The 14,133-nt window shown below is 26.5% G+C and overlaps 1 protein-coding gene across 7 annotated transcripts in view; it reads right to left on the bottom strand.

The window, feature by feature from the left end:
• LOC112694025 (tyrosine-protein phosphatase Lar) overlaps positions 1 to 14,133 on the bottom strand; it is a 149,826-nt gene that overhangs the window by 72,955 nt on the left and 62,738 nt on the right. For 6 of the 7 annotated variants that reach the window (XM_025569346.1, XM_025569347.1, XM_025569348.1 and 3 more), the window contains exons 4-5: positions 8,706 to 8,747; positions 6,838 to 7,143 (exon numbers count right to left, since the gene is read on the bottom strand). In XM_025569346.1, the coding sequence (XP_025425131.1) occupies positions 6,838 to 7,143; positions 8,706 to 8,747 (348 nt within the window). The remainder of the gene's footprint in view (positions 1 to 6,837; positions 7,144 to 8,705; positions 8,748 to 14,133) is intronic. The other variant, XM_025569351.1, reaches the window with a different exon arrangement.

Raw genomic sequence — 14,133 nt, 5'->3', positions numbered from 1 at the left:
TGTGTGTGTGTGTGTGTGTGTGTGTGTGTGTGTGTGTGTGTGTGTGTTGATCGAACACTTTATTTAAGATTATTGTCATTATTATAATCTTCGTATATGCATAACGTGTATGTTATTGGTCATGATAATTAATTTTGGATAGATAATAGTTTTTATAGTTAATCATAATCTAGAACATGTGTTCTCAACCTTTTGAGGTCCACGCCCCCTTTCAAACTATTTTCTGAGTTCACGTCCAATCCCCTCACTTCTATAAGATTGATGTATGCATAATATTTATATGTAAATTATACTTTAATGTTAGTTATTGGATTGATAAGAATACAACTACAATGAAGTTTTTTTATATTAAATAAATTTATTTGCAAAATTTATTGAAAATATTACTACAACCGACATTCAGGTTTGTAAATAAAAAAATCAATTCATACATAAAATATCATTAAAAGTCAATTTGAAAGTATTCGAAAAGAAATCACAGACTTATGTACTCATAACAAATTAATTATTTTTTAAAATTTAAAATAATATTCCCATTGATTTATTTAAAAATAACATGTATTAAGATCAAAATAATTATAACAAAAAATATTTATTTTGAAATCATAAAAAAAAAAAAAAAATGATCATCAAAAATATTTATAAACAAATTATAATAAAACAAATTAAATTTTTAGGGTTATTGTAAACTTTAAACAATTTTTATTATTCGTAATGAATACACATTTTATACATCGTAATATATAAATTAAAAATACATTTTTCACAAGAAATATTAACATAGATTGATCAAATGCAATTAGTTGTAACTAAAATTTAAAGTGCCTATTCGAAAATAATAATAGTAAAAATTCTGTAAAATAAACTAATTCTTCGTTATTGTAAAAAAAAAAAAAAAGCTATTAAGATAATTCTAATCCAATAAGTAATAAGTTTTCAATAATATAACAATTTGATCACAATGGGTATACCTAACCTTTAGGTCGTTATCGAAGCAATTTCAAAAATAATAAATAGTAGACAAGAGAATGGCATAAAATAGCATTTTTATCGATTATTAGTATACACAAAAACCACTGGGACTGGATTATTATCCATTGGCCACTATAATAAAGTTGAGATCCGGGGAGAAGGCAGTCTCTATATATTCAAAACAAATAGAGAAGAGAGAGTGCATCGACATGCAACTGGGATGACATGAAGGCCAATAATGGGATGTATAATATTATATAGGAAGTCCCACATGCATCGCAAAGGCGGCTTACGGTGGTTGAAACAAAAGCTAGCTACCACTACACACGCATGCCTTACTCACTCGGGAATCTACATATATACCATCATCAGATTGTGTATATGTTGCAACAGCAACCAATGTCGAATTTTGACGTAATCCTATTTCGGTATTAACTAAATTGAGTTCAGTAGTTCTCATCACCCGCTAACCAAAATCCAAAATCATTTACCAACTGTTTCCTAAGCCAGAGAAAGAGAACTTACTCAAGGAATAAGTCCACCTGACATATCTAAGCAATAATTCATTAAAGAAGATAGTGCAAGTGCATAATAACTATTTCATTATTATTAAATTCATACATATACATATTATAACGTACAAAATAACGTATTCTTACGTATTATTTATAGTAAACATAGGTCGTATACTTTGAATAATAAAATTAAATATATTAACAAACTGCTAGCGGTATTAATTAAAGAATAATAAATATACGAAAATTACACAATAATGTTAAATACACTCCATTACAGTGAAACCGATAAATATAAGACGACTACATGTGAGCACTCCAGTTCATATTTTTATTTTTTTTTTAATTTAAACGAAATAATATTTTTAACACTTGTACGCACTTCAGCTCATTCGTGGGTAGCTGGTTACAGTGGTACCAAATTCATGTATCAAGAGAGCAACCACATATCTTATTTGAATGGATGGGTGGTTTAAATTAATTTGAGTACTTTTAGTTGTAAATAATATTATTTATCAGTATTTTAGATATACTTATTTTGTTAAGTGTATACATATAATGGGTATGAAGAGAGAAGCTCCCTAGTTAAAAATTGCTTGGATGGGTAAGTAATTTTTGGATTCTATTATCTTTCTAAATATAATTTTTAGTTTGTTATTGATAATTCACGTTTGAAAAAATAAATGAAAATCATAATTTAATATTTTTTATGGAGTTAAATAAAATAATTAATATCCGAAAATTTGCTAAAAGTTAATTATTTATAAAGCAAAAAAACTTTAATTTTTCAAAAAATATAAACAAATATCTAATATGGTTAGAAATTATATTTTCAAGACAATTAAATTATAATAAAATCTATTAATAGTGATTTTAATCGTTTATAACAAAGCAAATTAAATACAAACAAAAAGAATAATTTTTCAACAAGTAATAATAACAAAATAATAACAACAGGTTATAAACCATTTGTATCAATTAGTTATTAGTTATTGTTATTGATATTGCTATTACTAAAACATTTTTTTAATAAATTGACTGGTATAAAATATAATTACTAAACTTACTGATAATAATCAAAAATCATAAAATAACTGAATTTAAAATAGGTAATCTTCAATATCTACATTTTATAGCATTGAAAAACTACAAATCTTAGTCAAACGTGCATTAAAAATTGGTTTATTACGTTATTTATTACGTATAATAATAATTTTTGACAAAAATTGTGAAGTACGTGATTACATTTTTGTAAGTTGAAAATTTTATTTTAATTAAATGCGGCGTATGCCTATTGAGGGAGACAAGACCAGACCTTTCGCATTTATTTGCCACCGATGTTTTTGTTATTTTCTCAAACTCCAACCTCGCGCAAAACTATCGAAATGTATATTATGTCGTGTCTAAAACTCCGGACACGCACAACCTCACCCTCTTTTATTCCCATCCACCATTTCTATACACCGGGCAACAGTGAACTTTTCAACAGTTACAACGAAATGGGTCGTAACAGTCTCTGTTTTATGATTACATTAGCAAAATACAAGAAGGGTCATAGGAGAGAGGTCAAGAGAAGAAGGAAGGAGGGATTAATTTAAAATCAGAGTTATTATTATCAAATTGTGTATAATACACAAAAGACAACAGTATGTAAAAAACAAACACGCGAAAGCAGTTTTGGCGTATTTTTTTCCTTCTGCTTTCGAAGACGCACTTAAGGCATTTTTCAAGTATATCTGATTCATTTTTTCCCCTAGTTATATATTCTGTCGTCTTTTCTATTTAATCTTCGAAGGAAAAACGTATTATATATTTTTACCGTAGAGAAAAACAATATAAAAAGAGAGAGAGAGAGAGAGAGAAAGAACACCCTGTCGTCTCTCAAAGGAAAAAACTCAAGGTTTACCTGCGGTTGATAAGTCGTATATTATTCTCGACCCTGAAGGCGATATATTCCGGAAATTTCTCTCGGTTTATTCGGATACACGCTAGCGTAGTGGCAAAATGTAGCTTTTTGTTCGGCCAGTCCAATATTATATTATATATATATATATATACATATACGATACGTATTATCAGCAAACTACTACAGATCAAAAAAGAATAAAACAAAGAAAAGAAAAAAGTTTCTAGATATTATTTGTTAGGTGCACAAAAAATGCTGGGTTTGGAACTTACTAAAAAACTTCAACGAACTACAACAAAAATAATCTTGAAATGCTTGAAATCTATCATATAACCTACGAGTATATTAGTTGAGAATATTTAATAAATTATTAAATAAAATTTAATACAAAACAAAAAGAAAATAGAAACTTACTTTGAAGATAAATCTCATTGATTTAGGTTCAATATTTAAAAGTTAACAGAAAAAAACCAAACGAAATAATTATCGGTGTTTGTACAAATGTGCAAGTAAATATGTGTATACCCAAACAATTTATAGTTATTTCTTACCCAACAAAAGTGCGAATACGTATTACATTCAGCTTATTTCTATGTAGTCAAGCCAAATTGGTATTGATACTTCACTCATGACTGTTTTTAAAATCAAAATACCTTTAACTTTTATATTACATTTTTGTAAACAATATTATTTGTGTTTTGACGATTGTTATTTTAAAAATATTGAATTAAGAGAGTAACAAATACCAAAAAAATAAGATCATAAAATTTCATAGTATTCAATATTTATTCCCATAAACATCAATATACTATTTCTCATCTTATACTAATAATAACTTTAAGTTAAAAATATAAATAGATAATAAAAACGAGACAACATTTAGTTTAATAATATTGTTTACAGTATAAAATCCGAAAAAACGAATAATTTAAATTGAAAAAGTCGATCTGATAATTGACAAAATTTAAACATTTGTATGAGATACAAATTTACGGAATTAAAAAAAGTTAAAACGTTGTTATAAAACAAAATTAATGTTTTCATTGAAAATTAAATAAAACTATGATTAATGAATATTGTAATATATTTAAAATGAATTCTATCGATCTATCGAATAAATTCATTGTACATTAAGTACACATTATAATAATGCCATTGTTTGAAATATTTATCTCTTGAATCTCATTTCATGTCGAAATGCAACCAAATATAACTAAAATGCACTTACAAATATATATGTCCGATCATTTCAATTCAAGTTATATTAGTAAAGGTGAATGAAAAAAAAGTAAAAGGAAGAATTAGCGAATTAATTGACATTAGCGTTGGTTTTGGCTTCTGTGTGATAAACGAGCGCGTCACCTCCCTAATCGCGCGCCGCCCGTACAGTATCAATCAACTCCCGGGCGTGTAAACTTTATAATAACAGTAAACCACCAAAAATGAAGGGGATGGAGAAAAAAGCGGCGTCATCTCCACGCAAGTTTTTCTCTCTGTAACCGAGCGGGAAAAATTACCGCTAGGTCGTCGCCGCGGTCTTTTAACTTTCTCCCATTAATTTTCATTTTCTTCGCCATTTTTACCACCCCACCATTCTTTTCGCTCTGAAGTCGCATCTGGCCGGTTTTTAATGTGATTTGTTGTTATACACCTCAAATGGCCGGTAACTTTTTTCCCACCCACTCTGCTGCCGACCAACATCTATACGTATACAATATTCGTCTGGTCTACTATACAGGAGAAAAGTTTCCACACTCGAAAAGTCAACTACATTCGGCCAAAACGATATAGTCTTCCACTACGTTTACTCTAAAAACAGTTTGCTTATCATTTCTTAAAACGAAATTCATGTATTGAAAAATTAATAAATAACTAAAAAATTTGCCAATACGACTAAAAAAATATAGCATAAAAACAGATAATATTATACTTTAAACAAAATAGAAAAAGTATCAACTTTTAATGATAACTGCTACCATAAGTCTTTAAGGATCTTAAATCTTGAAAAATTTAATTGTATAAGATGATGTACTAAAAGAAATAGAATAATTAATAATGTTAAAATTATTTAAATAAATCCACATAGTTTATCTATAATAATACTATAAATTTAAATATTCATAAAGAAATTAAATTTTAAGTTATTTGGCTTGGGGATATAAAATATATACAATATTCCTAAAATTAAATTAATAAAATTAATTTTTTAGTAAAAAAAATCCCCACGGACTACCGAGCATTTCAAAATTCAAATGACAAATGATACGAAACAAATTAACATTTCATCAAAAATAAGTTAATAAGTAATAGTTTAACGTATCTAAAAATATAAATAGTTTTAATAAGAAAAATATTGCCCATATTTAGCTTACTGAGAAATGTTTTAATTAATGGTTAGTTTTGATACGAATGGCACAAAGACATAATTGCTTTTGGACACAATGATCCCTTCGGGCTTTTGTGGAAATTCGATGCTGTAAATAGGTGATGGAAGGATACTGCAATGTACAGAGTAATTATGAACTTATTATTATAAAGGGATTGGGATTCAACCGACAACTTTAGAGTGGTTTGTGAATTAGAAACAGACCCGTAGGGCAAACAACTGCGTTAATAATACATTTTTGAACTAGATATTATTTACATAAAATATTTTGTAGACGATGTCTTCTGTTTAGAAGCAAATTCAATTAAACGCCTGAGTTTGTTTTAAAAGATGATCGTTAGGGAGCAACAAACGAAAACTGGAAACATTTCCGTAAATCATAGGTAACAGCAAATAATAAAGGTCCTAACAACCAATGAATCATTTAAGAGGAGAAAATTTGAGTTGATATTATCATGCGAACCGAAAATGAGAATGAAAAGAAAAAAAGTCATACGCATTTCGTAGAATGTTGTCGTTGACGTTACGTAAGATAAATACACTGTGTTGTTGGGTAGGGAATGCGTTTTTTGACGCAGAAATAGTGCGCTTCCGACAAATCGAGTAAAAGGGAATTTTATATTATTGTAAACTTCTACATGATTAACTTCGAATGGGAAATGTGTTCGCAGCTCTGGCGGATAGAATGAGACCGGCTCCGTTTTCACGCCAGAAACGATGCATGAGGAAAGACCAGAAGGGAAAGAGAGAGCAAACAAACCACTTGGCAAACCCTCTTCGAAACGGATGCTCGAAGAAAAGAAATAACAGTGCACTGGCTGGCGGGGAGGGGAAACATTTATTTTTGATACATACCACAACAACAGCAACAACAGAAAAATTGTTTTTAAATACGGTTTTAGCTCATTCGAAGTTTGGTCAAAGACAAGGTTGATGGAAGAAACATTGTCTTCGGTCGTATAAATACAATGATAATAATAAATACAAAAATGTGCGTGAACAAAAACCAAATGCATATATAATAATCACGATTATTAAAGGAAAAGTTTTGTACTTACCATCATACACTTCAAGTTTAGCATTTGCACTGACAGCATCACCCACGCCATTTTCGGCAAAACATTCGTAGACCGCGTTATCCCTAGGCGCCCGAGTAGGCTCTATGCGCAAAACCGACCCGGTTTCACTGTCACCAACCACTTTATCCACGATTTCATATCGACTCAACGAATCCGTTACCCGCTTGTTGTTCTTTTTCCATTGGATGGTAGGACGGGGGTCACCACGGGCACCACAGTAAAACGAAGCCACACTATTGGTTTTCGCCTGCTGTGGTCTCGGCTTAACTGTTAACGACGGAGGCTCTATAGACAATAATAAATATTAATTAACATGATTTATTATAACATTTAAACACGTATAAAACAATTGGTACTAAAATAGAAATGCATCGATTTCAATATTAGAGTATACCATAAATAAGCATAATACAATATTAATTAACAGTCATCATAAGAAAAAAACAACCTGATGATTCAATCTTTGATTTTAGAACATTAGTTCATGTTTCAAAATAAAAAACATCCTATAGCTACATACTTGCATGAAATTACAATACATTTGACTTCCGAACACGAATATTGGGGAATAAGTTAGACTGATTCGGTTTTTTGTTATTTTATCATAAAACATATAAATATATATCGACGGTGAACAATAAATCCCTAAGAAATTTATATTTATTTTAAGACAAAAAAATTATATTAAATTATATTGTTTAAAATGAAAATATTTAATTCCATAATCAATTTGATTTTTAATGTATACTTTCACACAATAAAAGTAAAACTTATAAATATTAATACATTATTTGTCTGTTATACTCAATATTATTACATAAAAAGTTGTATATGAGTACAATTAAAAAAACCAAGGATTATTTATTTATACTCAGTGATTTACTTGGTCAACAATTTAACAAACAAAACTTATTAAATTTTTACATTATTTTCATATCTAAATTATTAATTGCAATTGGCTGAGAAAATTGATAAATTCAATAATGAATGAAAAAAAGTGTCACATAATAAATATATCTACGGAACAATGGCCTAAATTAAATAATTGAAATACTATGAAAACTAGTTTGAAAAGTTTTAACAAGCCAAATAATAATAGTAATAATAATAGCTAGTCTATTCTAAAACTATGAACCTTTGAGATTTAAAAACTTTTCATTTTGTTTCATCATTCACTCAAATTTATGAAAGCTTTATGTATGATAACCTTTGCCATAACATATTTAGATTCACATTAAAAAATATTACGTGACAAATGGTATCTAAGTTAAATTTCTTTCTTTCCCTGAATTTTTTTTTAATTCAGTTTCACATATATTTAAAAACAATAAAGTTCTCCGAAGTCTAACGGGATTTTAAAAATGCACCCCCAAATAAAAAACAAAGTAAATAGAGAAAATAACATTTTCAACATTCTAAGTATTTTTGAGGTAGTTTAAACATTCATTCTCCTCATTTACTACATTTTACTCAACGTGAGTTGTTTTGTTATTACTGTATCCCGAGTATCAAAAACTTCAAATTGTTGATACTTCTATAAAGAAACTTCTTCGGGTCACTTAAGCTATATATATATATATATATATATATATATATACTTAGCCGTCATACAAGAGGCGCTACATAAATTCGTTAGGTAACTATTTTTCTTATTTTTATTTTTTGGATTATTCATCGTAGTTTTTATTTTTATTTTTACCGAAACAGTAAAAATGAATTCGAGAGACTTTTGCCTCGATACTTTTTCTATCTCCGTGCAACATGAATATTTATGCAGAAATATTTTGACCTTTTTCGTTGTTGTTGACAAATAACGTAGGATATTTATTGCGCTGTAATATACTTACGTGTCAAGTATTGAATAAATGGAAATGCGGAGAAATTGGCGCCTGTAAACATTAGGAAGACCACGTGCAGTTCTCCGAACCAACAGAAACCGGAAAATTATCCGACCCAGACTTTACTTAACGCTTTACATTTTTAATACCTTAAGTGTTTATAAAAACCCAAAAAGGTGCAGAAAAGTGTTGTAAGTAAAGGAGGAAGCTTTTAAATGTGTTCATTGTTAAGAAAAAAACTAGAGTAAATTTTTCAATAAGAAGAAAACTGTATTACGTGTTTTTAACGTTTGTTATTTAATATATATATAGGAATATAATTTTCAACTCCTCTAGTGAGCAAAAAAAGATGCCTAATTTAAATTACAAAAATAATTTCTAAATTTGGTAAGTATATTATTCTTTGTATAACCGTCTTATTACGCTAGGATCCCATGTTTATTTTTCGACCGTTTGACATCAATCAAAATCCTATTGTTTGTTCCTTTATAAATATTTATATCTACGGTGAAACGGTTATTTTTCACTTTTTCATGAATAAATATATAATTAAAAAAAAAAATGGAAGACGTGTCAGAATTAATTAAAAATAAGAAGTTTCAGTAATGCGGCCCGAAAATTAATAGCTGTTTGGTATAATAAAGAAATGGTAAAAAAAGATATATGTAATTCATCAAAGTCTTTAGGAAATATTTCCTATCTTTGATTATAATAAAATAAAATTATATAAATAATTATAATTATTATAAAAATGTAAAAAGAAAAGTTAATATGTAGAATAAATAAGAAAAAGTTCTTACGCTTAAGACATTTTTATAAATATCCCTAGATACTTATCACAACAACAATTAAAAACAAACAGTGATCATGTACACACAATAAAACCAAAAAAAATAGTATTTCAGGTGTTTATATTTACGATATATTTACTTATTCAATGATACCTTAAATGCTCTCATCAATCAAATGAAGTATAAATAAATGATACCTTAAAACTATAAAATATCATAATTAGTATAATAATGTTTCAAAAATAACTTTATTACAATAAATATTAAATTTAACTATACATACATAAAGTAATAAACTTCAACTTTTTTTAAATTATAACATTTTTTTTTTTAAATCCACTGTGTGTATAATATAATTTACTATCAATATTATAAAAGTAGCATTTTACTATACTTATCGATAAACAACCAGTAGTCAAAATTTACATTTGGATTAAAGTGTATTGATTTTTCGTTTGAAATTTTAAAAAAATGTATAGTTATATTGTCAGCAATACAAGCCCAAAATATACTCTGAAGTGAACTCGTAAACAAAATTCAAAAACGGATCGGCTATCATACTGACATCTGACACTACCGGCAACGATATAAACTCCATACAGTATAGAGATCAAAGGAACTAAACTATAAACATATGTGGGAAATGCTTAAAAATCAAATAAGGGTTTCTTTAGAAATTCGACCACGAAGGTGTGTGTATTGCATTCAATGGACTAAAATATTTGTCCCATGAATATTCTATAAACTTTTTTCAGAACCTTTAGTTGATTTTTGACATGCTAGGGAGAATGATTTATTTAATATTCTCAGACAGCGACCAGAATTCCTAGGAAAGAAAACCTGCTCATTCAATTATTAATCTGTGTATATCTATCTAAGTGCACTACAGTAATCTTCTCTTCGATCTTATAGTATTAAGTAACAAATTGTACACCTTAATGGGTAGATATCACTCTTTTCAGTATCGTTCCTTCATTATACATCTTTAAAGTTCCTGGGTTATGGTTAAAATATACTGAACCCCATTATTTTCAGTTTAAAGTCAAAAAACATGTTTATTTTAATGCCAAAGTTAAATGACTAACATTTTAAAAGAGATTTTTAAATTATGTGTGTTTATTTTATACTCTTGAAAAAAAGTAGAAACGCTTGGATAATTCTCACGAAAGCACTCCAGGAACCAAATAATTAAGTCTCTGGTTTCCAAAATCAATTAGTTCCTCAGAATATACAAGCATTTTTTTTTTTTTTTTACAACATAAAACACGGACTTCTGATAAACTAAACTATGTTTAAAGGTTCTAAAAATTCATAATAATTCATCAAATGAAAATCATCATAAGTCTGAGGATACATAAGTTCAACAATAAGTTTTAACGTTAAGATATTATCTCGAAATAAATGTAATACTATCAAGAAAGCCATAATAACGTTAAAATCACAATTCATAATGAAAAAATTCTTAATCATATTTTACTTAAATAAGTATCCTTAGAAACAATATACCAGACCAACTCCACGAAAGCCTAGGACCACAACCAGAAGCAATAAATAACATGATCAATTTCCTTAAACAACCATACTAATACAAATTAATCAAATTACATTTTAGACATAATAATACAAATTGTAAAAAAAATAACAAAAAACGTTGTATATCCATAATTATAAGCTAATAACCATTGTAGTTGAAGCTAAAGAATTAAAAAAATAAATAAAAATAAAAGCATCCTTAGATGGTACTACGTAAGTTTGGATAAAAATGCAATTAGATAGCTAAATGAATACTGTAATTAATTATAATTTATTAGTCACATTATTCAGATAAATATATTTACTTATATAAAATACTAGAATAACTGATTGTATTATTTGAAATTGAAAATATAATTCCATACATTTGTATTAGAATATCACATTTACAATACAATTGATTTAATTTACATTTGTAAATATTAGAAAATTTACTAAAAATGTCAATATTTTTTTTCGTAAACATAAGATTATGATATAATTTAAATAAATTTAAACATCAAACATCACAAATAAAAATTGAATTTAATAAATACGAGTCGAAGAATTTAAAATTAATATATTCTTAAAACTAGAGCCCGGATATAAATGCACTGAAAATCATACAAATATGCTCTAAAAAATAGCCAAAAATGTCCTTAATAAATGCATTTTACCACAAAAACGAACTTCAAAATGAAAAAATGACGTTAAAAATTACATATTTTTTTTTTTTTTTTTTGGGGCATTATTTAACGCACTATTTAATACATTAAAATCAAAATCACACGTAATACGAGCAACGTATGTATACAAGGTAATATGAACTACAGCTGATTATTTGTTATTTGACTGAATACTGGTGACGTTCCATAATAAATAATAAATTAAGATAAGATAAAAACTGAATCGAAAAATAAAGATTGACAATGTGTATGGAAAAAACCCGATAAACCTGCTTAAATATCAAGAAAATAATTTGTCTTTTGATTATATTTTGAATAGGCTAAATTTGTTTAGTACATCAAACAAATATGCATTAAAAACCAACAAAATGACCCAATAATACTAAAACTGCTCTAAAAATGAAAAAAGTCGAAATATGCAAAAAAAAAAAAAAGTGCAAAATAAAATTTGTAGTTTTGAAACCCTTGTTACATGAAACGAATTATGTTCTTAGAGAGCATTGGGTATGATCAACCAAAATAATATGCATTGAAATCCGGGCCCTACTTATAACACAAGCATTGTCATATACAGTACGTTATCAGTTCAAATGTATAAAGATGTTAATAATAAATAACTAAAATATATATATATATACTTACAGATATATTAATTCTCACTGTGTACATGTAACTTAATAATTCTTCAAATCTGCCTATCAATTACTCATAATATTTAATAGCTAAAAATACATGTATGAATTAATTATAATTCGAAACTAATCAACTAATCATAAAATAAAATATCAATATTACTATAAATATGATCTTAATAAATTATCAGTTATAAGTAATAATTTAAACCTTATAATATTAGGCACATTTGAAAACCCCAATTGGCTATTTTGGTAGTAACTTATAAATATACAATAATTATAAAATATATATTTTCTTAGAATCACACTTTTTCCACAAATATGCTACCAATTAAAAATGTATATTTATTTAAGTAAAATAATAAAAAAATATGAACAAAGTTGAATATCGATAAAATTTTTCCGTTTATAATCGTTAAGAAAATGTAATGTTTTTATAACATAAATTGTACATTAATTCATTAGAATTTCATTAGACCTATGAATATATGATATATTTAGTTCAATATAATAAAATATAATAAGTAACTAAATACTTACACAACTTATAGTTGGTAATTATTTTACTGGACTTGTCATTTGATTAGTGTTAGAATAAATCTTGTGTAACTAATTTATATTAAACCTCCTTATTAGATAAATCATAATTGATAACCAAACGATTAATCGAGAATTACAGCGTAATTGATTGATGAGTCGAAAGAAGTATTAAAAAAATAACTATCTAAATAATAATTTGCCTTGAATTTAATTTAACGATCGGTAATTTAAATAAAATTTTTAAATCTATATAATTTGCTTTGGTATTTTCATTACGTTTATCAAAAAATAAAATAACAATAAAAAAGAACTCCATTCAAATTGGAAATCAGACTGACAGTCGCCGGAAACAATAAAATAATATGACCCACTAGGGTAGACCAAAACTCATTCATAATAATTAATAATTTTATTTTTATTTTTCTATCTAGGCAAGTGTTCTTCAAAAATAATTTTTATTCCATACTCATTGATAATAAACTCATAACTTGTCAACAATTTGACAGACAAAAAATTAATTTTAATTTTACTAATCCGTCAATAAATATAAATGTCAATTGAACAGGTTTTAGTTCGGCACATATTAAGTATACTTAATCCGTTTTCGCTCACAAATATTTTTCATACATATTGAGTAATAATATTAACTTAAATATTAATTAAATGAGAGTAAATAAACTGAGTCTCCAAGAAATGTTATAAAAATAAGAGATATTAAGTAAATACGAATTAATTGTTTGTATTTTTGATACTAATTTAAACATGTATTTTATTCATATACATATACAATGTTTGTGTATAACACTACATACATACATACATACATACATAAATATATCTATATATAAACACACACACACACATCAATATATATATCATATAAAATACATGTATACTAATGTATATTAATAAAATTACTAAAACTAAAATTTATTATTTTCAATACATTAACTGTCAGATAAAATATTAATTGATGATAAATATAAATATTTTAATTGGATACACGAATGTTCACAAAAAATTTATTTTTAAAACATGATTATAAGAAAATAATAAAAAAAAAAAAAAATGTTTCTAACGGTTTTTAACTTATAAAATATTATAAAATTTTTTATCCCGATGACTAGAACATATAAATTATTAAAATGCCAGTATACTCTTTTTTAACATCATTATATTTATATAATATATATATATATCACTCAAATTTAATTTACATTCTTAAAAAAAGGAATACAATCAACAACTGTAATCTTAAAACAAAGAATTCAAC

The sequence above is a fragment of the Sipha flava genome, unplaced genomic scaffold, assembly GCF_003268045.1.
Source record: "Sipha flava isolate LNK unplaced genomic scaffold, YSA_version1 121_pilon_pilon, whole genome shotgun sequence".
Taxonomy (NCBI): Eukaryota; Metazoa; Arthropoda; class Insecta; order Hemiptera; family Aphididae; genus Sipha; species Sipha flava.
Note: the sequence above shows the minus strand (reverse complement) of the source record. Positions and strands in the feature narration are given on the sequence as shown.